Below are 25,546 nucleotides of genomic sequence, written 5' to 3'. Positions count from 1 at the left end.
GTCCAGGAGTGTAGGCCTGACATTGAACAGGTAAAAGGAGACTCTTTAAGAAAAAAAGAATATAAAACACAAATAATGAGAATTTAAAAGGATTTTTATTTAAAATAAGAAATTATAAATTTGGAGGCCAGTGTTGTAGCCCAGAGGAATAAGCTGCCACTTAGAATGCTGATATTTCATAGTATTGGAGTGCTATTTTCAGTGTTCTTGGGAAGGCAGGCAATAATGGTTCAAGTACTTGGGCTCCTGCCAACCATGCAGGAGACCTGGATGGAGTTCTGGCTTCACTTTCAGCTTGGGCCATCCCTGATTGTTGCAGGCCTTTGGGAAGTGAATCAGTAGATGAGAGACTCTGTCATTTTCTGCAAAATTTTTGAAAAGAACCCATATGCATGGATTTCAAAATTCTTTGCACCAAAATAAGCTTTGAAAAAAAATCTATCTATTTATTTTAGAGAGAGTGGGGGACACAAAGAAAGAGAAAGCAAGCTTCCATTTACTAGTTTACTTCCTAAATAATTGCAAAGGCCTGGTGTAAGCCATGAGGCAGGGGGAGTTAGCCACTCCATCTGGGTCTCCCACAGTGGTGGCAAGGACCCAGGTTGGTGAGCCATCCTCGTTGACTGCCTGCCTGAAGGCCCATGAGCAGAAATCTGGATTCAGGCAGTCTGTGTAAGGCTTCCAGAAACCTCTTACATGGTGGGCCAAGTGTTCACCCCTTTGATTTTCATTTTCTGTGAATTCTTTCACGTGTCTCTATGTTTGGCCAATATATCTCCTCAATGATCGCCTTCAGACAAGACTGATGTCTACAGCCAGAATATGAAGATAATCCTCCAGCTCAGCTGACATTTGATTCAACTTATATTCACAGCTCTGACCCATTTCAGCTTCACAAACAGTTTTGGGGAATGCAGTGTGAGTTTTTAATCAGATTTGGGGAAACCTGTATCAAGTTAATGTTCATATTGGACTTTAGATGAGATCTTTTAAGACTCATACATTCTTAGAAGATGTCAGGGCATTTTGATTTGGATTTCGCTGTGATCCTATCTTGAATACTTTTGGAATTGGGAATTGGAAAGAAGCTTTACAAGAAAAGATCCAGAAAATCAAGCACTGAAGATAAGTCAGCTTCCATTCCCGCTCTTCCCTAATATTTATCTAAAGGTTTGGCTCAGTGGCTCCGCTCTGCATATGATAAAATAATCATTTAGTGGATCTCTTAGTGACAACGAAACTCCCTGGCTTCTTGTTCTGTCTTTGAAGTGCACGGTGACCTGTGGCCGGGGGTTGCGTTACCGGGTTGTCCTGTGCATCAACCACCAAGGACAGCACGTGGGAGGCTGCAACCCACAACTGAAGCTGCACATCAAAGAGGAGTGTGTCGTTCCTATCCCATGCTATAAACCCAAAGGTAAGTTGGTGATGCTTTTTTTAAATTGGCTCTTCCATTCCAGCCTTTCCATTTGAACACACTTGCTTACTTAAAAAGTCTGTTTTACTAGGAAATCACAGTAGAGATGTCCACATAGACAAAGACATTGGACACATGGCGTTTATGCAACTGGAGGGAGCCCTGAGCTGCTGTTGATTTAGTACAGATTGGGTGGGACTAAGCTTGCCAGATGATGTCATGGGATGCAGTCCCTGCCTTGAAGAAGCAAGAGAATAAACAACAGGAGCAAAAGAAGGGATGCGTGCAACGTGAGGACATGGAGGAAGAGAAAGAGGAGCAGGAAGAGGAGGAAGATGTGCAGCAGGGAGGGGGATTGTCTGCTCCCACGTTCTTTCTTCTCCGTCGTAGATGTGCTTTGCATAGACTACTGCGTGAGAGTGTAGGTTTCGAGGGAGGAGGGGTATTACCTTCGTCACATGTCTGCTGCATGGAGTAGAAAGACTGAGCAATTGATATAAGAATAGGGAACTTAGATTTTTATTTTTCTGTGCTTCCACATAAACTCCTAGAACTGGGTTGAAAAAGCTCAGTATCATATCTGGAATAGATGACCCTCTGTTCTCATGATCGCTTTCAACAGTGTCTGCAGGGTATTTCCAACCCTCATGACAAGTAACTTTCTTGAAAAGGTAAGATTATTCCTACCTGTTAGTTAAGAGGATGTCTTCCTTAGTGTCTTAGGATGATAAAAGTCTCCTTTGAGATTTCTGAGTTCACTAACCGTACAAATAACCTCATAACTAACCGTTTATCAAGTGTTTATTGGACTGGAAAGTCTCTATTGGCTGTGACAGGGACATACATGATCACGTGATTTCCATCAGCAAAGTCTTTTTCTCCTTTATTCTTCACTCTGTGAAACCTCCACAGCCACCTACATAGCATCTGTAATTTCTCCAGGGCCACCCCAATTTCCTTTTTACTTCCTTAATAACTAGATGATCTGTGTCTTCACATCTGCCAGCTGTGATTGGCAGTCATGTTCCTCAACAACAACAAAGGAGTTGTAATAAACTATCACACAGCATCTTTCACCCTCTCTCTTATGTACGTTTCTCTAATGATTTCTGCAGTCAGTGAGCAAAAGAAGTTTGTGGAAAAATAAAGCAAGATAATGTGATTGAAATAAGGGGTTTAACACGTAGATAGCAGAAATTGGTGTTGATTTTTAAAAGGCCTGTTATGGTAATTTTGAGAGCACGTCCAACCGTATCGTCAGGTTATTTGGGTTATGTTTTGATAATGTATTAATTTAAAAAGATTCTAACATGGATTGGAGTGCCTGGGGTCAAATCTTGACTTCCCTTCCCATTTCAGCTTCTTGTTGATGAATGCCCTGGGAGGTGGAGATCATGGAGGAAGGGGCGGTCAGGGCAGCAGGTTGATAAATCAAGTGCTTAGACTCAAGTAGCCTAAGACCAGTGTGAGATTTGAACTCTAGGCTCCTGGATTTGGCCTGGCCCATATATTGTGGGCTTTTGGGCAGTGAACTGGCAAATAAAAGATCTCTCTCTTCTGTTCAGATGAATTAAAAAGATGAAAATGCTGTGTACATTTTTATTCACTTCAGGAGTCACCTGTGTTAGTGTGTACTTGAAAACTGTAACCTCTGAACTTAGTGAGATCTCCTGCCAATAAAGACCTAGTGTCAGGCTCCTTTTTCTGATAGTAATCAAGTTTGTTGTTTGTGTTCCTTTTTGCCTCAGAAAAGAGTCCAGTGGAAGCTAAATCGCCTTGGCTGAAACAAGCACAAGAACTGGAAGAGACCAGAACAGCATCAGAAGAACCCATGTGAGTCTAGGATCTTTGATGGGCGCCATCAGCGCATAGCCAGTTAACATGATCGATGTAATTTTTGTACTCATTGGAGTACAGTAATACATTTAGGATCCAAATGGCCTGGATTTGCAAACTCTAGAGAGTTCAAGCTGGCTAGCACTTTTCTTTATTTCACAATTCAGCAGTCCTAGTTTGGCAGTGTCTGTGAGAAGCACGGAAAAGAATAGTGGTATTTAACTCAAAGCAGACCCAGTGGTCTGTGATGGTTAAAAGGTCAGGGATAATTCCTAAATTATCGCATATGGTTTGACCAAGGACCATCATTCCACGGGTAAGTCATGGCCAATTGCTAAAAAGCCAATGAAGTTGAAGTGTATCAGGGGAGCCATGGCTGTTGCCATATAAGGAAGTGACAAGGGTGAGGTATTAGGAGTGGAAAGCTTAAAACTGTCACCACTGGCTGTGTGACCTTGGGTGAGTCTTCCATTCTTGTGCATCCCTTTCTCTTTATCTATAAAAGAAGCAGGTGGGGCCTGATCTCTGAAGGGTCCATGCCAACTTAAAAACTCAGTGACTGCTGTCTACATGTGTTTTGATGAATCTTCAATTGTAATTATTTCAGTGGGAATCAGTAATCAAGAGCAAATCAGAGAAATTTTCCAGAAGTAGAGACAAAGGGCTGAAAAAAGAGCACAAAATGAAAGGTGCAATGAGAGTTCTAGTCCAGAAGCATAGAGGAACAGCGGCACCCATGATAGCCCAAGTACTTGGACGAGACAGCCGATGCCATGTCAGACACACCAAGTCAGCAATGCTGACAAGCTGTGTGCGAGCAGAGCAGTTCACAGAACATTACAGGGAAGGGGTTCTCAGCGGTAACCTGGCCCACTGCCCTCTCAGAGCAGGCCTTGATTCTTCAACACCTTCAGCAATGGGCTGAGTTCACTGTCCCAAGAGACCATGTGTTATGCTAAAGTCCCGTGGAAGTTACAATAACTTGGCCAACACCAGCCTTAAGGGCCAGAAGAGACCAGAATAGCAACAGAACCTGACTTTTTTGTAAGACTTTTTTCCCCTTCCATTGAGCCAAAACAGACCTGCTAATTTCTGTTCTCTGAAACAAAATAAAGACAAAAAGCACATTGCTGCTGCCCCTCCCCCAAGTGGCAAATCCTCACAAACCTGCAGAAAGCTGTGCTGGAGCCCCAGAGCCCAGTGGACCCTCGGGTCGTTGCTCTTGGCCTGTTGAGCAGTTTTAAGTACTGTTGTTTTCCGACCCCTGAGCAGCCTCTGTGTTGTTCTCAGAACACACTCATTTGTCAATGTCCCTTTCAGCCCAGGGGGAAGTCCCAGGCAAATAGGGATTCCTTCTCTGCGAGAAAGCACTGGATATCTAGTGATGTGGGCCAAGACAGCTGGCATGCCCACGCAGATGACCGTCAGACCTGCATGTGACCACAAAAGAAAGCTGTGGGTGTGATGAGGCTGGGTGGTCCCCAGCATGACTGAGTAAAGAGAGAAGAGCATGGAGCTTATAAGGGAAGCTCAGAGACGCTGAGGAACAGGGAGAGGAACACAGAAGAGGTTACTGGTGTAGGAGTGATGTGGTGAGCCGAAGATGGAGCCAGGGTCAGTGAACTCTACAGGGTCAGCAGAGGGTTCAGCAAATAGGACTGCCCAAAAGTTGAGGAAACAGGAGAGCTGGGAAGACGCTGGATCAGTGGGGCCCAAACTCTTTTTCGGTTAAGTCAAGCGCAATATCATTCAAAAGATGCAGATGGATGAAATGGGTTTCTAATTGAGGAGGGAATGAACTGATGTGAATTTGATCACTAATGAAAAGAGTAGCGATAAAAATTGAGATGATAGAAAAGACTTTGTGTGTGCAACAACTTCTAAAAGTTCACAAGGTTGCCAGTGTGGTGGTACAAGAAGCCAGTCCTCTATTTGTAGCATTAGGATCCCTTATGGGTGCTGGTTCAAGTCCCAGCTGTGTCACTTCCCATCCAGCTCCCTGCTGATAACCTGGGAAAACCACAGAAGATGATCCGAGTCCTTGGGTCCTGGACCATGTAAGAAGCTCTTAGCTTCAAATCAGCTCAACTCCAGGCATGGTGGCCATTTGGGGAATGAACCAGCAGATGGAAGATCCTTGGTATCTCTATGTAAAATGTTGCCTTTCCGATAAAAACACATTAATCTTTTTTTAAAGGCTCACAGAAATTGAATTAAAAGGTTCAGTTAATTTTGTTGGAAAAACCTTCAGAAATCCACACCCACACATAGCTTTTTTTTCATGATATACTTATTATGAACTTTTTGAAGATTCCATGTATATATGAATTTTAAAATGTTTTGCACCAAAATCAATTGTCTTTTAAATTTTTTTTCTTATTTATTCTTATTTTTGTTTGAAACAGAGCAGGGGAACACAGAGATCTTTCAATTGCTGCTTCACCCAACCCCTGCCTCCAGGCACCCCAATTTTGGGGAATGGATAAGACTGAAGCCAGTAGCAGAGCATAGGCTCCGAGCCCACTGAACAACATCGTATTCCCTCTCTCCCTACAATCCCAGCAACCTCTGTGCTGCCTCTGTGAATTTTCGTTTTCTGCCTTTGGAACAAGGATGGGAATGTGCAGCAAAGTTTGGGAACCCCTGGATCAGTTCCCTCTGAGGTCAGAAAGTCCCTGGGCTAGGGGGGAATGGAAAAAGCCAAGCTTATTCTGGCACCAGAAAAAGAGAACACAATCCATGCATCATTTTTCGTAATTCACATTTTCCACAGACTTTTTGAAGACCATTTGCGCTGTTGATTTTGCAGCACGAGAAGAATGGTGATATTATATTACCTTTTCATATCATAGTCATTTCAACTGGATCTAGCTAGGGATTCCCCTGCCCATTGTTCACAAAATGAAGCTCCTTGAGGCTCTTGGCTCCTGAAGGGCACTGCTGTCTTCTCCACATGCAGGGCAGGGCTGACGACACCTACCCGAGAGGCCTGAGCTGCTGCCTTGCCCAACTCTCACCATCTCTTCATCTCCTCCATCTCTTCTGTGCTATTTCCACCTAACTGGCATGGCTAGGCAGTCCCTAACCTGTGCCAGGATTCTGGTGTGGAGCTGGTGGTTTTCTGCCCACTGCTTTTGCCTCCATCCCTTCTCTGGATTTCCAGACCAAATTGTGATGTGTTATAGCTTCCAGTCCTTCCCTTCATTAGCCCTGCCACCATTGCTGGGCACTGCTAGCTTGCTGGCAGTGAAGGTCAGACGGGCCCACTGTAAGTCACATCCTCCAAGGACAGCCTGCCAAACCAGCCTGCAGAAGGGAGGCAGTTCCACCTCTGTGGTTCACCACAGCCAGAGATCTTAATTGATATAGCAAGCGGATGTTCCAAGAGGCTTCATAAAGCGAGGGTAGAGGGACTGTTGTGCTGAACTTCTTAGCTTTCAGCTGTGGAATGTGGTGACGGCTGATGCAGATCCTGGTAGTTTCAGCCTTCCATTTGGGAACCTGCTTAGATGGAAGGGCATTCACAATGCTTTAACCGTACTGTTACTCTCTCCCTCAATTTTCCATATGTGACCACTGAGTTCATTGGACAGTTGTAAACATTTTCCCCCGTTGTTTTGGCTTCTGCATTTGTGGAAAGTTGTGTTTGCTAAAACTGGATTAGGTTGCACTTTAGAGAATTGTTTTCTTTTAGAACATTTATGGATTTAATTGGAAAGGCAGAATGGCACAGAGAGAGCTTCCATCTGCTGGTTCTCTCCCCCAAATAGAAAAACCAGGACTGAGCCAGGCAAGCCCAACATAGCTGGAACTCCATCCAAGTCTCCCGCATAGCTAGCAGGGGGTCCAAGCACTTGGCCCATCTTACACTCGATTTAAATAAAAGCATCCGTTATTTGAAAAGCAGAAATAAAAAGGGATTGAGAGATTGAGATCCTCCATCTGATCACCCATTCCCAAATGGCCACAAAGGCAGGAGCTAGACCAGTTTGAAACCAGGAGGCAAGAGCTTCCTCTAGGTCTCCCATGTGTATGCAGGGACCCAATCACTTGAGCCATCCTCCACTACTTTTTGAGGTTCATCAGCAGGGAGCTGGAATGGAAATAAAGCATGGTCTTGAAACGGCACCCTTATGGAGTGGGCAGCAATTGTATCAGCTATGCCACTTCATCAGCCCTGTCTTACACTTCTTTCCCAGATTCAGTAGCAGGGATCTGGATCGCTGGAGCAACTGGATGAGCTCATGCAGGTGCCAGTGCTGCAGACGACAGCCTAACTTGGTGTGCCACAACGCAGACCCCCACTGTCTTCTGACAATGACACTTATCAGCTAATATCAAGGATTTCTCTCCAGGGAAACTATAGTCTAAGGATTATTTTAGCATCATCTTGCAACAGCATTATCAGCATCTTTACTTCGGCACTGGCGGTAGCGAAGCATTAAAAGATGAGAGAATCAGCCGTTGTGTCATATCTGGTTGAGTAATGGACACTACAGCATGTACATCTACAGAGTTGTCATGTAACATAGCCCAGGTTTCGGTCTCACCCATCATTAGTGATGCAGTACGTGGAAGTGAGTAATCATATAATGGTGTTGGACAGTAAGTGGCACAAGGTTGCATAGTGTCATCATTTCAATGTGTTGTTACGGAGGTCAAGGATGGATTCTGATGTCTTAAGGTGAGTGTTTGCGATGGAGGCTCTGGTGCATGTTGATCGGCCCCTAAGGGCCATGTTTATCTTTCCCCCAGGAAAAAAAAAAAACGTAATTGCGCATGTGAAATTCTAGAAAGATCTCACAGCTCCCTGTGGTTTGTTTCTGTTCATTCTCTGTGACAAGTAAAACTGCAGCAAATTGTCCATCTCTAATTGTTCCTCATTAGGACGTATTTGTCGGGGTAGAATTTCTGGATCAGAAGCCACATAGAAGCACTCAGAAAGTTCCCGCTGATTCCCCTTGCCCACTGGCAGCTCCTTCCCTCGCCTTCATCGACATCAAGAAGCTGTGTCTATTAATGCTATTTGCTGTTTTGTTTTGGTTTTTTATCATTTCAAGTTGTACACAGTTGGAACTTGCTCAGATACATAGGGTCAAACAGTATTTTCCAAATAAATAACCAGATGCCCTAGCACTGTTTATTAAATAAGCCAAGACTATCTAGCTTGGTTTTAAAACACCTTCCTTGTGTGGACTCAGTCCTCCGAGTGCCAAGATGAGATGAGGAATCTTCAAAATGTTCGTGGAAGATGTGTAATGTGAAGAAAACTATGCATGAGTTTCAAAAACTTTCTGTACCAGAACATCTTTTTAGATTTATTTTATTTGAAAGACACAGTGACAGAAGAAGGAGAAGACGCATACAGGGAGAAGGAAGGTGGGCACAGAGAGATCTTCCATATGCTGGGTCACTCTCCAGATGCCTGCAGCGGTCAAGGCCGAAAGGCAGGAACTGTGCTCGAGTCTCCCTTCTGGCTTGAAGGAAAACCCAGTCACCTCAGAGGTCATCTGCTGCTGCTTCCTGTGCGTCAGGAAGGAGCCTCTGTGAAGCTCGGGGGAGCTAGGACTGGAACCAGACACTCCAGTTTGGGATGCTGTGCCACAACACCTATCCCCCAAAATATTTTTAATCATACCTTATTTTCTTCACAAAGGTTTTGAAGCAGCCTCATAGTATTCGAAAAACATTTTTCTAGTCCATTTTTTTCTATCTTGCTGTACTAGTACTGTTATTCTATTTTTAAATGTTCTTGATTTCTCTCACCTAACCATTCACAAAACTTGAGTTGTGCTGTTTCCAACTCCGACCTTGCCCTCCACCAGTTGCCTCTGAGATTTAGATAGAAAGTGCATATTTTTCTAAATGTAACTAAGAGAGGACGAATATCTTGTGATTTTGCATCCCCTCACTAAGGACCTAATGGTAAATTTTTATGTATTCAAACTTTGGTTAGAACTCTGTAAGTATGTTCTAGGTTTTGTTTTATCAGCTCTGTACATTTCTGATCAAGTATTTGTTTATAGAACTTGGTCATTTTTCTCACACTTTGAAAGCCCCAGCTGACCTCATCTATAAAGCCAGGAAAAACAACAATACTTACTTGTAAAGTCATGAAAATTATGTTAAATAATGCATAGTATCTGAACCTAAGTATGGTTAGTTGGAATCTGGGAAAGCTGGCAATTAGTATAAATATTATCTACATATTTATACATTCGTATAGGTAGACACACATAGCTGATGATAACTTTTTTCAATTTTGTGACCTTCTCCAAATTTTTTTATTTTACTGTTTCATGGTTCCCAAGTCATCTTCAAATAATGACAATTTTTAAAAATATTTACTTATTTTTTATTGGAAAGTCACGTTTATACAGAGAAGGAGAAACAGAGAGAAAGATCTTCCATCTGCTAGTTCACTTTCCATGTGGCTGCAATGGCCAGCGTTGAGCTGAGCCAAACCCAGGAGCCAGGAGCTTCTTCTGGATCTCCCATCTGGGTGCAGAATCCCAAGGTTTGGGGCCATCCTATGCTGTTTTCCCATGCCACAAGTGGGAAGCTGGATGGGAAGTGGAACAGTCAGATACAAACCAGTGTCCATATGAGATTCTGGCTTATGCAAGTTGAAGATTTTAGTGAGTAGGCTACTGTGATGGGCCCATAATGACAATTTTAAATACTCTGACTCATTTCCTGAATGTGCGCAGGGTTTTCATTAGGAAACACTGGAGCCAGAGTCAGTGCTTGTTATTAAGATTTATCATTTGGAACCAAGAAAATTAGTAACAAATTATGGTTATTGTGTATACTTTGTTTTTGAAAGAAAGTGACCTATGACATTTTATTTGGTTTTATATCTTGTTCCATATAGTGTTAATTGTATGTTTACACATTTTAATGCTTGGGGCTGGTGTTGTGGACTGCTAGGCTAATCCTACATCTGCAAGCACCAGCATCCCATATGGAAGCCAGTTCATGTCCCAGCTGCCCTACTTCCAGGCCAGCTCTCTACTTAGGCCTGGGAAAGCAGTGGAGGATGGCCTGAGGCCCCTGCAGCCATGTGTCCATGGGAAGTCAGGAGTACATTCCTGGTTCCCAGCTTTGAATCAGTTCAGCTCTGACCATTGTGGCCATTTGGGAAGTAAACCAGTGGATGGGAGACCTCTCTGTGTCTCCTTCTCTGTCAACATCTTCCTTTCAAGTAAAAATAAGCAAATCTGTACTATAAATAAATAATTCTCATCACCAGTTTTTATGTCACATGTCATGTACAAACTCACTCATTCATCCATTTATTTGAGAGGGAGAAGCTCCCACTGTTTCAATCTTGGTATGTCTGGGAGCTGACAACTCAAGCCACATCTCCCACGTGGGTGGCAGGGATGTGTCTGTTGGCTGGAGACATCACCCTGCCTGTTAGACTCAGGTTCCCGTATTCTCCATTCCATCACATTAGGCAGGCACCCGGTTCCTGTCTTACAGAACATGATTGATTCCTGCCTGAATAACAACCCAGGTGTGCTATACCTGAAACTAAGTTCATCTCTCCCAGATTTCTACTCTTAGCGTGGGCCTTTGGTTGGGACGCCTGCATTCTGGCCACACGCTGGATTGCAGCTTCCTGCCATGTGCACCCCAACAGGCAGCAGGCAACTTCTGCAGTTCTTGGCTCCCCGCCACCCACATGGAGATTAGGAATTGACCTCCTTGCTGCAGGCTTCAGCTTGTCCCCAGCTGGGATGTTCATGGGCATTTGGGAACTGAACCAGCACATGGGAGATCTCGCCCTCTATCTGCCTTGCCAATAAAGTAAATAAAAACATTCATCTAAGAACAAAACCCACAACTTGTAGGTCATCGTTTTCTGGGTGAGCATGTTGAATGCATCTGAAGTTAACCTGTCTTTCTGTTCCATTTTTGTCCTAGATGCCTTTCTAATTCTTCCTTTGTTTTCCAAGTTGGAATTTTTCTTCTTAGCCAGATGTATTCCTTTTTCGATGGTGGCTGTTAACCAATGACTACAAACTTGGAACTATAAACCCAGATGCTTTGTCAGTTGACAGTTCTATAGGTAAGAAGGCCAGAAGTCCTCGAGGACCCAAATCACTGTGGCATGGAGCTCTCCTGCGCCTGCGTGGGAGACGCCGCATGCAGGCTGGCACTGGCAGTGGCAGAATTTTGTTACATATGGCTGTGGCACCCAGGCCTCCATGTCTCTGTGGCTGTTGGCTGGGAAGTTGCTGTGGTCCATCTCTGGAAGCTGCTGCAATCCCGGGGTTTGCAGCTGCCCCTTCCTTCTGCGAGCCAGCAGCAGCTGAGCTCAGCTCAACCCAGTCCTGTTTCAGATCCCTCTAGCTTCTTGTTCTGCACCATCTTTCAAACTCCAGCCATGGAGTACATCTCTGTTTGTAAGGGCCTGTGTGCTTAGCATGGGCCCTGCCAGATCTCCTGGTGTCTCTCCCCAGCTCTGAGTCTGTGACCTTCAGCACACCAAGAGAGTTCCGTTTGCCGTGTATCAGGACATAGTTACACATGCAAGGCCTCAGGGTTTGGGGGTACGAAGGTTTTCTTTTTTGTGGGGGAGGGTGTTATTCTGCCCACAACTCAAGGCTTCTATGTTCATCATTTTGATCTGGCTTTCTTAGAAGATGGTATATCTTTTCAGGATGCATTTTAAAACATATTGATGTCTCATTACTGGATCCTCTACTTGATAAATGCAATTATCTTCTATTTTGGATAACTCAGGTTCTCCCTCACATTGTGTGCAACAATTACATGTTTCAAACAAGTACTTGGGCCCAAGTACATGGACCATCTTCCACTACTTTTCATTATCAGGGAGCTTTGCCAGAAGTGGGGCAAGATGTGGGATGCCAGCAGCACAGCAGCTTAACCCACTAAACTGCAATGCTATTTGAAAGCCAAATGAAACAAAACCAGAAACTACCTAATGTTGCTTTTGCAGAAGTCACAACACAGAATTTGGATTAGAACGCCGATTGGGATGTAGAATGTATTTTTCATGAGGAATTGTTTCTGTTGCTACAAAGACTTGGAAATGTATTTGCTGTCAACAAAAAGCATAGCATTCTGAATGGACGCATTTTCTCTGAGAACTTGTTTTTTCCTCACTGAGGGCTTGTCTCACCTCCTTTCTAGTGCCTGTATTAAACAATCACTCTTGTCCTCCCCGGTGGTCCCTGGCTTTCCCCAGGTTCATTCCAGAACCCTGGTCGGCCTGCAGCACCACCTGCGGTCCAGGTGTCCAGATCCGTGAGGTCAAGTGCCGCGTGCTGCTCAAGTTCACACAGACGGAGACTGAGCTGCCTGCAGAGGAGTGTGATGGCCCCGAGCTGCCCAGCGAGCGGCCCTGCCTCCTGGGAGCCTGTGAAGAGGGCCTCACCTCCCCAGGGCCAGACACCCTCCTCCAGGAGAAGGACAGTGAGACAACCTATGACTGGGAGTACGCCGGCTTCACTCCCTGCACAGCGACCTGCTTGGGAGGTACTGAAACTTTGGCTCAATGGACAGATACATGGTACATTAGAATGGTTTGGGAACGCACTAGGTTGGGTAGACCAGATGTGCAAACTAGCCAAAGCCAAAAGGAAGAGAAATGTAACTAATAGAAAATTGTGCATTTTTTTCTTCAAAAGTTTTATTTGAAAAGTAAGCAAAAGAGACAGAGAAAACAAAAACGAGAGGGGGGGGAGAGAGAGAGAGCTATCTTCTTGCCTCTAGTTTATTCCCAAAATGCTTATAGCAGTTAGGGCCAGGCCACAGGAAAGTCAAAAGCCCAGAATATCTTTGGTGTCCTACACTGGTGACCCACATGGGGCCCAGGTACTTGAACTAGCACCTGCTACCTCGCAGGATGAAGATTAGTAGGAAGCTAATTTAGAAGTGGAGGAGCAGGGACTCAAGCCAGGCTCTGTAACACAGGAAGCAGGCATCCCAAGCAGGAACTTAACTTCCTGTGCTACCACACCTGCCCCAACTATGTGTTTTCTTTCCTTTATTTATTCTTTTTTGCAGTGATTACTCTAGAAGGGTGACGGGTAGTAAGACTATATCCTGATCAAAAGAAAAAATTGCCTATTCCTTTGCAATTAAGACAATCTTGTGCGTACATCTGTTCTTCAGATTGAGGCAGCCTAGGAGTACTGCGTGCAGTGCAGATCGCACATAAGCTACTCTGTATAATGATTTGGCTCACACCTGCACCTTGGGTAGCAATCAACAGTGAATAGATGTGTCACCACGATCTTAGATGTGTAGGGAGTGATGTGCAAAGCCAGGGCACCTTGGTAATATCAGAGAAGGGCTGTAGAACAGGCAACCCACTCAGGAAGAATTGGTCACAAGGGCTATGAAAGTATCCTGAGTTCCAAAGAGAGTGAGTGAGCAGGGAACAGTCTGCCCTGTAGGATCTTGTTGAAAAATAGAAAGATAGAAGTAAGCAATAAAAGAGCTAGAGCTTTCGCTAACATGAAGCTGACTTGGTGTCGGGGGACCCAGGCCCCCAATACCCTGTCCTCTGACTCCAGGTTGTGTCTTTGAGCCAGCCAAGCTGGAATGGACTTTACCCCTGAACATAATGCCCTGATGTCAATCAGTTCCAACCAAGGGTGGGTAAAATACCAGGAAAAGCTGCTTTACAGGTATTGGCTCAACAGCCCACTCTACTCAACAGTGCACCCCACTCAACAACCTGCTTCACTCTGCCTAGGGTCCTGAGCCTACGACCTTGGACTCCCTGCCAGGTCAGGGAGCACATGGCCCAGTCCTTGTGCCTGAACTCCTCACTCTTTGTTTCCCAGGACCTCCATCCTGAATTCTCAATCCTTGCCATTCAGGCTCCACCACTCAATGCTATCTTTCACTTCCTAGTTTAATTCAAGCTCTGTCTAGTGTGACCTTGACAACTGCTGTCCAACATGGCCAGGATCACAATAGCACCACTAAAATGGCAGATGCCTGATCTAGCCTGCAGCTAAGCTGCTGCTTGGCGTAAAAAATTACAGGTGTGGCATTTAGGACACAAATCCTGAGTTCCTCCCAGATTCCTCCTGTTGTTCTCTTATTCGTTTCTTCTTACATTCTAGGAACCCATTTCACCCAAGTAGGAGTCATTTGCACCTTAAATGTCTTCTGTGTGTTTTCCCTGGTCGTCTCAGTGCCCTCCCCTGACAGCCTCCTGCCCATGCTTAGTTCCTCTCCAGGATCCTGGATTTGTCCCTTGTAATGTCTTGGAAACTGTCACACTGACATACCCTTGGACATTTGGATATAGATGTGTTCTCTTGATGAGTCTGGGGAAATCCTGTGGAGAAGTCTACTGAGATGCAATAATGATACCCTATTCAGTCAGACACACCTCGTGCTCTCTGCTACATGAATGCAAAATGTCAGCTATTGGCACCACTTGTGTTTTTAAAGATTCACTTATTTCACTTATTTTAAAATCAGTTACAGTGAGAGACACAGAAAGAAAGAGAGAGAGAGGAAGAGAGAGATTCTCTGTCTGCTGGCACAGTGGCCGCAGCTGAGCTGATCCAAACCAGGAGCCAGAAGCTTCCTCCAGATCTGTGCAGGTGCATATACCCAAGGCCTTCGGCCATCCTCCATTGCTTTCCCAGATGTGTTAGCAAGAAACTGGATTGGAAGTGGAGCAGCCATGACAGAAACCAACATTCATAGGGAATGCAAGTGCCACAAGTGGCGGGTCAGCCATGCTATGCCACCATACTGGCCCTAGTAGGCTTTTGAAACTGCAGCCTCTGCAGAAGTCTGGAGCTGCAACTTTTGTGAGGAAGCAGGCTCCAGCCCTGGCATTGCCTGCATTCTGTGGATTCTCAAGTTTGAAAACATTAGACTGATATAATCACTCTCTCAGCTAGTACTTTGTCATCCATGATTTAAATGCTTTTCCTGACTAGCAAGTCCTCCATAGCTGCGAACAAATGGCAGGTGGGAATCCTTGGAATTCGAAAGACAACTCCAATTTGGCTAACAAAAGATGACAAGGGCAATTCTCAATCAGTAAGAAGAATGTGCTCTGTACTTCATCTTTAATCTTAGGGAGGAGCAAGCAAGAATGGGAGAGAGAATCCCAAAGAAACTAAGTGTCCTTTCCTAAATGCCACCTGTGAAATTGTGTTGCAAGGCACATCTGTAGGAAGCTGGCTTGAAGCAGAGAAGCTGGGACTCGAACCGGCGCTCCGATTAGAGATGCTGCTATTGCTAGCAGCGGCTTAACCTGCTGCAACACAGCACCTACCTAGTCAGTTGATTTTTACAACCTCTGTAGGTAAATGATCAGCTATAGAAAGCACATTGAGGGTAGCAGATCATATGTTGATTGAGATGTCTGGGTTGGAGCCCTGGCTCTGGCTCCTGACTCCGGTGTCTTGCTAATGCAGCCTCTTTGAGGCAACAGTGAAGGCTTGACGATCTTTGGATTCTTGCCACTCATGCAGAGGACCCGACTAGAGTTCCTAGCTCCCCATTTCAGACTGGACCAATCCTGGCTATTTGGGAACATTCAAAGAGTGAACCAGTGATGTGAGGAGTTGCACATATTCTCTGTCACTCTCAAACATGTTTTGAGAAATACCCCAAATCATTTACAATTAATTATGATTTTTTTTTCTCTTCCAGTAGTTATTAATCTTGGGTTTCATGCCTCATTGCACTCCTAAGTGTTTCAAAAGCAACAGGAAATAGTGTGGGTGATGTCAACCTTGTTATGCTCCTGACAATAGCAGGAATTTTCCATTGGTTTCATTTTCAAAACAACATGCCACAAATATTAACTGCCTGTTTCTGTGTGATAGTGACCCAGCAACTCCTTGCCTTGGAACTCGGTTCTAATGAGGGAAGTATGTTAATCACACAGTCATACACATTTACATGAAATTAAAAGGACGTGAAACAACTACAAGAGTAAAGAAAGCGTATCCTGACCTAATTAAGAATCTTTTTATATTTAAAGATAGAAGATGAGGAATCAGCTAAGGTGAGTTTGGAGGGAGTGGACAGGGAGAATGTTCAGACTGAAGGGTGTGTGCACAGGCCCTGGATGGCAGGAGAGTATAGAGTACACACCAGGCCCAGTGGATGAACTGAGACTGCCAAGGAGGTTAGTGTGCAGTGCTGTTAGAAAGGACAGGAGCCTAGAAATCCAGGCCTCCCAGGCCAACATGGACCTGGGTCTTTATTCTAAGACCACAGGGAAGTCGGTCAAAGAGGGCGGTTAGATGGCCACGCCTTTATCTACCACACAGAGGTTAGCTGCATGAGCATGGTAGAAAATGGACTATAAGGTGGGTAAGAACAGATGTAAGGGGAAAAACATGGAGAGCTATTGCATGGTCTGGGCAAGAGCTTGCAATGGAGCAGTAAAGACAGTAGTTGTAGAAGACAGCACATGAGTGGAGTTGCTGGTTGGAAGGAAACGAAGCCTGTGGCTGGAGCATGCCGAGAGGGCTGAACTGGCAAGTCTGAGTGCTAGGCCTCTTTCCTGAGATGGTGACTGCAAACTGGAAACCTGGTACGGTGAAAGAATCATGAGTTCTGTTGTGGACATGGTAGTGTTTTAAGGCGTCTCTTAACTTGTAGGCAGAGATACTAAGTAGGTAGTCAGATAGGTGAGTCTCCAGCAAAACGATGAAATCTGGGCTGGAAACTCACAGTTACAAGTTACCTGTGTGTGGAGGGAAGGGAGCAGGGGCCTTGGGTGAGAGGTTTCAACAGGAGAGCAACTTAGAGGAATAAGCAGGGTTTGAGATTGGGAAAAGCAACATGTATTGGCTGGAAGTGGACCTGAAGCCATAAGGACAGATCGACTCGGTGGGAGAGACATAGAGGTTATACCGTGATAGAAACCAAGGTTGGCCGTAAGCCACCCGGAGGTGAAGGAGTAAAGCCCTGCACCTGAATTGGATTCGGCAGTGGGAAGCCACTGGTGACCTAAGGAAGTCATTTCAGTAGAGCAACAAAAATGGAAGCCAGGAAAGATGGTTCCAAGAGGGGCAGGTGACTAAAGTGGAGATGAATGGGACAGATCTGTTTTGTAGCAAAATGTGTCTGTGATTTAAAAAAAGGAGGAAATAATGATGATGGCCTCGGGCATTGAGGGAAAGCTGTGGATGTGGTGTTATTAACATCAGAGGGTCTGGGGCATGTTTAAAAGGCATGGAAGCTTTCAGAAGGAAAGAGAAAGACAAAGCAATGAATAGATTTTAATGGATTTACTAAGAAGATGAAAGCAGGTGGAACCCAAAGCACAGCTGTGAAAATGAGCCTTAACTAGTTGGAAAGACAGCTCCTGATTGTAACAAGGAGGGAAAAGACTAGAATGGATATGAGCATTGCAGGGTGGGAAAGGGGAAGTGTTATATGCTTACAGAAGGACTATTGTATCTGGCGGCTTCTGTTTGTGTATGGGTGCGTGAATATTTGTTCAGAGTGATTTTGGTCAGCAAATGAGCAGATATGTTAGTATTTGATCCTGCTACTGGTTGCAACATGGTAGTATTTTATTTGGTGTGTATGTGGATACTTGAAAAGTTGATTTAAATTTGAATGAAAGGGTACGTTTATTCTGTTTCCTAGATGAGAAACTATGTGTAGGTTTGGTTTTGTTTTTTTCTTTTCCCTGACATACATCCTCCCTAAACTTTTGGGAGATGACCTTCTGTGTAGGTGGAGTAGCTGCTACAGGGGCGAGGGGGGCTGGTTGTCATCCTCTATGTGCACAAGAATATCCTCCTGCAAAGACTGTGAATGAAAGTGGAATTGGCTCACTGGAGATTCTTTTTAGCTGGCTCCCTGTGGAGATGTGTTCCCGACACGGTACATTGGCCAGCACTGGCCGATTTGAATCCTGGCCTCTGAATCCTGGCAGGTCTTGGGGTGAAGTTTGTTCCAACTAATCTTGATGCCGTCGGTCACCTCCTGTGTGACTCAAGTGATGTGGATGATGCTTGCTAAGGCCAAATGGCTTTCGAGAATTCTTAATCTCTACTGGCTGACTCCTCACCAAAATCCAAAAGACAAACAAAACAAACAAATTGTGCCTGTTGGGTGATCCTGTACTGTGCATTTTGCTGGGTCCATCATGTGTAATATTCTCCTTTTTCATTGCTGGGGGGTTTACGTGGTACCCCTCCCTTTCATATGGTTTAATCAGCAGGGAGAAGAAATATGAAGTATTCTTTTCACTTTGGTCTCTGTGCGTTTGTGTAGTATCTGACATGCAGAACTAACGGAGACGCTCATTTGCCAATAACACAAACATAACTCAAGCTAGACCAAACCAACCAAAGGGAATGTAACCAGCCAGCCACCGGCTCTGCTTTCCGTCTCAGTGTTTGCGCTGTACGCTTTGTTTCTCGATGAAGACTGAGTGCATACGCACGCACGTGCAGACACACACACATAGACTGCGTCACCACAGTGCAGATCCACAATGCACGGCGTGTGTTAACAGTGGTCATGTAAGATGGTAGCCTGTAGTGGCATTACAGGTGTCCTGCTTGTGTAAGGAAGGACACACTAATGTTCACAGCAAGAATGAACTCACTTAACAACACTTTCTTGTAACCTGTCTCCCTTTTCATTGTATTATTTAAAACCATAGATCCAGGTGGATAAATAGATACGATTTTCTTAAAGATTTATTTTTATTGGAAAGGCTGATATACAGAGAGGAGGAGAGGCAGAGAGGAAGATCTTCCATCCATTGATTCACTCCCCAAGTGACCACATGGCTGGAGCTGAGCCGAACCAAAACCAGGAGCCAGGAGCCTCTTCTGGGTCTCCCATGCGGGTTCAGGGTCCCAAGGCTTTGGGCCGTCCTCAACTGCTTCCCCAGGCCACAGCAGGGAGCTAGATGAAAGTGGGGCTGCCTGGATTAGAATCAGCACCCATATGGGATCCAGGTACATTCAAGGTGAGGACTTTAACTGCTATATTATTTAAAATGGCCCTTCTATAATACCATAAACATCAAATGCCAAGAATGTTGCTCCACAGGGATTAGGATAAGTACTCAGATTTCACATTTGCTTTCTTTTATATAGTTCCCATACATTGTTACAATCATGAGCTGAATTTTGTGACACGAAAGACGAGTCAAACTTGATTTTTTAATAATTATTCTTACTACTTTTTAACGTCTGAATTTGAAGACAGATGTTTTTTCAAGCCTCTTGGGGCAACAGAGGTAGAAGTTCCATTGTTGGACCTGCTTCTAGGGCGGGAGATATTTTGTGGTCGTCTTTGTAGAATATCTTCTCCCTCAGAAAATACCCCAGGTCATCCCAGTGAACTTTCATTCTTTTCAGAGAACTTGCTGTACAACAGAAAAATGTGGCATGAGTGTTGCACAATTGCATCCAAATGGCAAAGAATAGCACTTCAAGCCTCTCACCCCCCTACCGGGTCTCCAGAAAATCTTCCAAAAATAATCTCTGAGTATGTTTCCTAAAGAGTTTTTTTTTTACTACAAATCATAATCTATTGAAAAGATCCCTGGATCTTTTCTCAGCTTTTATAAAAAAGAGAATGAAACCTACTAGAAAGCGAACATTCCTACTCTTATTGGGCTTATTATGGAAATATTGACATGTGAAAACAGGCCTGAAGAAGCCCATAGAAGACACTGGCTGAGTTAAGACAGAACCCGGCTCTGGCAAGGAACATCCCATTGCAACCGAAGCCTGCAGGGGGAAATATATTAGAAAGAGCTGAATATCACAAGTATATAATTTCTCAGTAATTTGGGCCAATTTTGACCAATCCCGAAAAATCCTATAAAATGGATGAATTGAAACAAGGCATTTGGCAAAAGAACCGCAACCTTGTATCACAGTGGAACACACATTCTTGCATGAAGCTGAATACATTTTGCACATTTTATAGTGCAGTCAATTTTATTTGATGTTTTTATTTGATTTTTTTCATAAAAATATGATCTGCACTTTTTTTTCTACTCTGATTTCTGCAATAACTCTTTCTCTAGTTCAACAGACTGACGGTAGCAATTGAGAGAATGGGTTTTGGGTTCAGACAAACCTTGTCTGCATTCCAAGGACCAGGGTGCCTGTGAAAGTTCATGTTTGGTCCAGGCCTCTGCAATTGGGCAACTGGCTGAATGGGTTGCCTTGTGGTATCCCAAGGGTATCTGGAAAAGGAAAAGACCACTCTACCTTGGGAGAAAATAAATTTAACTTTTATTTTTGATTATACCACTTATTGCTGCTAGGCTTTCTCTTACTGTTTCCTAATTACGAGATCAACAAAGTGGAGATAGTAAAACCATTTTTTGAACCTCACCAGACTGTGGTGGGCTCCCCTCATGCACTGGAAATCTGTGTGCACACCTTTCAGTATCACTTTGATAGCCATAGAGATATTCTATAATAATAGCGAGCAGAAAGTCAAGACCACAAGTAACATTTAAGAGTTATGTATCGGATTTAACACATGTGCAGTGATACGGGAAAACTGCTTTAGTAACTGATAGTGAAATTCCCCTAAGGGCAGTAATTTCACATGTTAGGGAGAAGCAAGGGGAACCCCTCAAGGATTCTGTTAGGGCAAGTCCCAGCTCCAAGCTCCTTGGGAAGGCAGTAAGTCCTAGGGTAGGTGGGGAAATCAAGTGTGCCCCCACATATTTCAAAATGAGCAGACTTGGGTGAATGGGAGTTTGAGAGTGAATTTGAAAGATAAGTGGCTGTCCAAACCTGGGGAGAATTTGAATGATGCCAAGCTGCTCGTTCCCAGGTGCCCCCTGATGTGTACTAACAGCCCCACAACAGAACCGGAAGAGCTGACACTTGGCTCTCTCATGTTCCACAGTCTGTCATTGCATTTTCTCCTTCTCTCTCTCCACCCTGCAGGCCGTCAGGAAGCCATAGCTGTGTGTATACACATGCAGACCCAGCAGACAGTCAATGACAGCTTGTGCGATGTGGTCCATCGTCCCCCGGCCATGAGCCAGGCCTGTAACACGGAGCCCTGCCCGCCCAGGTATGTGCTGTCTCAGGCTTGCAGAATCTGTTTCTAGATGTAACACTCTTCCTCCAGAGAAACCCACCTGTGCATAGAGACACACTGGCTCGCCCCAGGCAGGGCAGCCAAGCCTCTCAGAGTTCTCTCTCTTCTCTGCTCACTTGTGCCTGAGTCAGGTTCTTATGTAGATATGCATATGTAGCCTGTGTGGGCAGGAATGCCCTGTAGCCTGGCATGCTTATGTCAGACACCAGTGGGCATCAGCCAGCCTGCTACTGGGCACATCACCAGGTCAGCAAGCTTGTTCTTTTTCCTAATGTCTCCTCAAAGACATTTCTTCTCTTAAGGTCCCAACAGATCAGAGGTAGCATTAGTACTGGTACCCAGTGGATGCTTAATCCACATCTGTTCAGTGACTGCACAACTTCTGCTCGGAACCTAGAACTCACGTGGATGTGTTACCCTCTTTTCCCAGTGACTTGCCTTGGTGTGTGTGTGTGTGTGTGTGTGTGTGTGGTGATGGGGAGGGAGAGGAGGGCATTGGGTGGGTAGAGATGGGTGCGTGTGTGTTGTTGCGGTGACTTTAGTGTCCTTGGTGTGAAATGGTCACCTTGAAAGTGAATCTGCTTCCTTGCTTCAATCTTTTAATTCTTTAATGTACCATTGGCTAAAGAGGATCCTAACTCTTTGATTTCTCACATGCATCCTTCCATATCTATCCTTCAATCTGTTTCTCTCTCTCTCTCTCACCTCCTGATTACTCTTCTGCAATAAGAATTGGCTGCCAAAGGTATAGCGTCCATTCCCAGTGACTTCCCTCATCTCCAGTGTCTTGCCTCCTCTTAGTAAACATGTTGCTCATCCAGTAAGGCACTGTCACCTGCTGGGGACATATTTTGTGCTAACTGGGAGAGTGAATGGTCAGCCAAGGTCTTGCATCCTCCTCTGCTCAGGGCTAAGGATAAATGCATCATGCTGCAGGAGCCTTCTTGGACTTCTGCTTTGGAGTCTGTGAAGTCTTGATGATGATAGAGAGAACTTCCTTGCCCTAACACCAGAGACAGTAGTGAGGATGCAGATCAGAACAGGAGGCCATCCTGGTCATCAGACCCTTCACAGGCTGGAGATGGAGACCTTTCCTTTGTGTGACCTTTCCCCCTTAAGGGGGAGCCCATCTCTGTTGCATGCACCATGCTGGGTGAGACCACACCACAGTGACTGGGTACCATGTGGTGCACCTCTCAGTTTGTTCCCCAGCCTCATTGCTGTGCTTAGCTGAGGTGCTGCAGTAAAGGCCTGTAGACTTCTTGGCCGGTGATGCAAGACCCAGACATAGCAGAGGGAGGCCTGCCTCCACCCAGCTTGTTGCACTCCAGGATAGCCCACTCTGGAATGATGATTGCCAAAGAGATGATAAATGAAGAATCTTAAGGAAGATTTGGTGTAACTAGGGGTCAGGACATCCACCATGCAAAGTGTAGCCACAGCTTTTCAAGAACATCAGGTAGACACTTCATCTGCATGTGTTCTGCCTTGGTTGACTCATATTAAAATGGGTTGAAAATACTGATGGAAAAAATTGTATCCATATTGGACAAACACACATTTTCCCTTGTCATTATTTCCCAAACAGTACAGTGAAACACTTAGTTGTACAGCACAGTGAGTGACCCAGAAAACTTTGGGAATCTTGGAAGCAATCCCTGGTCATTGCCAAGGAGCAACTATGCATGTGGATGGGAGAATGTTGATGATATAGTCACTTGGAACTGACTCGTTTTTAACAGACATACTAATTTATTTGTAAGTCAGAGAGGGAGACAGGGGAAAGAAAAGTGAGAGGAAGAGGAAGCAATCTTTCATCTGCTGGTTTACTCCCCAAATGGCCACAACAGCCAGAGCTGGGTAAGGCCAAAGCCAGGAGCCAGGGACTCCCTCCTGGTCTTCCACAGGGTGCAAGGATTTAAGCACTTTGGCCATTTTCAGCTGCATCCTAAGGCTCATTAGCAGGGTGCTGGGTTGGTAGTGGAGTAGCCGGGACTCAGATGCAACATTTCCTGTATGGAATGCCAGCATCATATGCAGTGGCTAAACATGCTGTGCTGTAGTGCCAGCCTCAGAACAACATTTTTATCTTTAGGTAAATGGTGCTTGTGCTAAGGGTATGAACCTTAGTCATCCAACTACTTATCTGGGTGTCTCCATTCTTACTGATTTAGAGTTGGAGCCTCTGACGTAGATGTTTTTGGAAAAGCTAAGAGTCTGCCTCTCTCCCCTGCCACCTCCCTCCATGGGGTAAAAACAAGGGAACTAGTTGGGAGGGTATCTGAGAAGACACAAGGGGAGACCAGGGGGCGAGGAAATGTTTTTTGTCTCTCAACATCTTTTCCCATGGCACTGATTATCACAGCCGAACCTTGGAAGGAGGCAAAAGTCAGAAGTTAAATCAAGAGAAGCCTAAATAAATATACCACTTCCCCTAAATAATGTAAAGGAAAAAGTAGAATATAGGGCTTGAGAGCAAGAATGATATGGGGTCCCAGGAGAGGTCAGAGGGGTGGTGTGGCAATCTGCTTATGTAGTCAGGGAGAAGGTTTGTAGGTTGAAACCCTAAGGGTGGGTGACCATTGGCTGGGAGAGGAGCAGAAGAAAAAGGGTGAGGCGAGAGTCTGTACAAAGGCCCAAAGCAGAGAGAAAAAGGTGTGCTCCAGAAACTGGACAGAAAGGAAAGCTGTGTAATTGTGGATGGGCTCAGACATGGGCAGTGGCTATAGTGAGTCCTTGGACTTGACCCTGAGTGGCCCTGGGAACCAGGGGAAAGTTTGAGGCCTAAAGTGATCCATCAGATTCATGTTTCAGAACCATTTCTCAGGTCCTGCAATGGGGAAAACCATGGGTAGAGGTATTGAGATCCATTACACATTCTTTAAAATTGGAAGACTGTAGGGACAGGTGTGTGGCAGAGCAGTGAAGGCGCTGCTCAAGACACACACATTCCACATTCAGGTGCCTGGGTTTGAGCCCCAGCTCTGCTTGTGATCATAAGTTTCTGCTAAAGTATATCCTGGGGAGCAACGGCTCAGGTGGCTGGGATCTTTTCACACAAGTAAGAGACCTGAATTGAGCTGCTGGCTCTCTTTCTCCCTCTTCCCTCTCTAACAAATACATTTTAAAAAGATTGAACTACTTTAAACTGGGTACACAGCCCCATTTCACTTCAGCATCCTCAGCTTTTCCTTGCCTATATGTAAATCTATGGATCTTGCCGTTCCCTTTTTATTCTTTCATTAACATAGTGGAACGTGAAGTGAGTCTTTAGTAGTGAAGACACCTGTGTGCCCCATCAGCGTGTCTGGCTTCAGTGCCTGGCTTCAGTGCGCTGGCTCCCTGCTAATGCAATCCCTGGGAGGCAGCAGCGATGGCTGGGGTGACTAAGTGGGGGAACAACAGATGAAGTTCTGAACTCCTGACTCCCAGCTGGCAGGAATTACAGGCACCAGAGAGCAAACCAGCAGATCCAAGCTCTTCCTGTCCCTCTGTGTCTCTTGGTCCATTTACCTCTCCAACAAGAAAAACCTAGGTGAACCCCTTCCTGTGTTTGTAGCCACTGACATCGCTGCATCCGTGCTCTGTTCTCTAGACCTGCTCAGAGCATCCTTCCACAATTCCCATTGTGCTCTCCTGTGCTCTAGGCTTTTGAAGATAGGTTTTAAGGCTTTGACAGTCTGTGACTTATCCGCGCTCTCGTGACTCCTCAGTGACTGATGTCTGTGTAATATCAGTTGTTCTCGCTGTGCAAAAGTGGGAGCACCACCACCCTAAGTGGTTTCTGCTCAGCAAAAAGGGAATCCCATCCTTCTTGCTAGTGGCCTCACATTCCTTCAGAAATAGAGGAATGAGTTTCTAGCAAATCAGTATGTTTGTTTTCTGCATAGAGAAACTGGACTTAGGGTAGCTGTTGACTTGCACAAGCACATGTGATAAATATATGAAGGTGTTTCAAAAAGAGTTATAAAAAATTGAATTAAAACATAAATTTATTGTTATTTAAAAAAAAACATTCTGAAATCCATGTACAGCTATTTTGTTTCATAATACGTATTTCCAGTTAGCTTTATGCAAACCCTATGTATACCACGGAGTGAAAGCTTAAACTTGGAGTGTTTCTCATCTGAGGCCATCTGTCTGGATCAAGCTTGCTTGTTGGCCTTGCCCAGGTGATAGAATGGAAGCTTCAGGAGGCCACACAGTGCATGGCCCGCAAAGTTG

At 44.9% G+C, this 25,546-nt stretch overlaps 1 protein-coding gene across 1 annotated transcript in view; it reads left to right on the top strand.

Annotated features, from left to right (window-relative positions):
- ADAMTSL3 (ADAMTS like 3) overlaps positions 1–25,546 on the top strand; it is a 274,961-nt gene that overhangs the window by 162,380 nt on the left and 87,035 nt on the right. Inside the window, exons 15-18 of the mRNA XM_040968470.1 lie at positions 1,270–1,417; positions 3,166–3,250; positions 12,474–12,763; positions 21,166–21,295. Coding sequence (XP_040824404.1) covers positions 1,270–1,417; positions 3,166–3,250; positions 12,474–12,763; positions 21,166–21,295 — 653 coding nt within the window. The remainder of the gene's footprint in view (positions 1–1,269; positions 1,418–3,165; positions 3,251–12,473; positions 12,764–21,165; positions 21,296–25,546) is intronic.

Source organism: Ochotona curzoniae, unplaced genomic scaffold (assembly GCF_017591425.1).
Source record: "Ochotona curzoniae isolate NIBS_2020 unplaced genomic scaffold, NIBS_Ocur_1.0 scaffold_4701, whole genome shotgun sequence".
NCBI classification, from domain to species: Eukaryota; Metazoa; Chordata; class Mammalia; order Lagomorpha; family Ochotonidae; genus Ochotona; species Ochotona curzoniae.
Note: the sequence above shows the minus strand (reverse complement) of the source record. Positions and strands in the feature narration are given on the sequence as shown.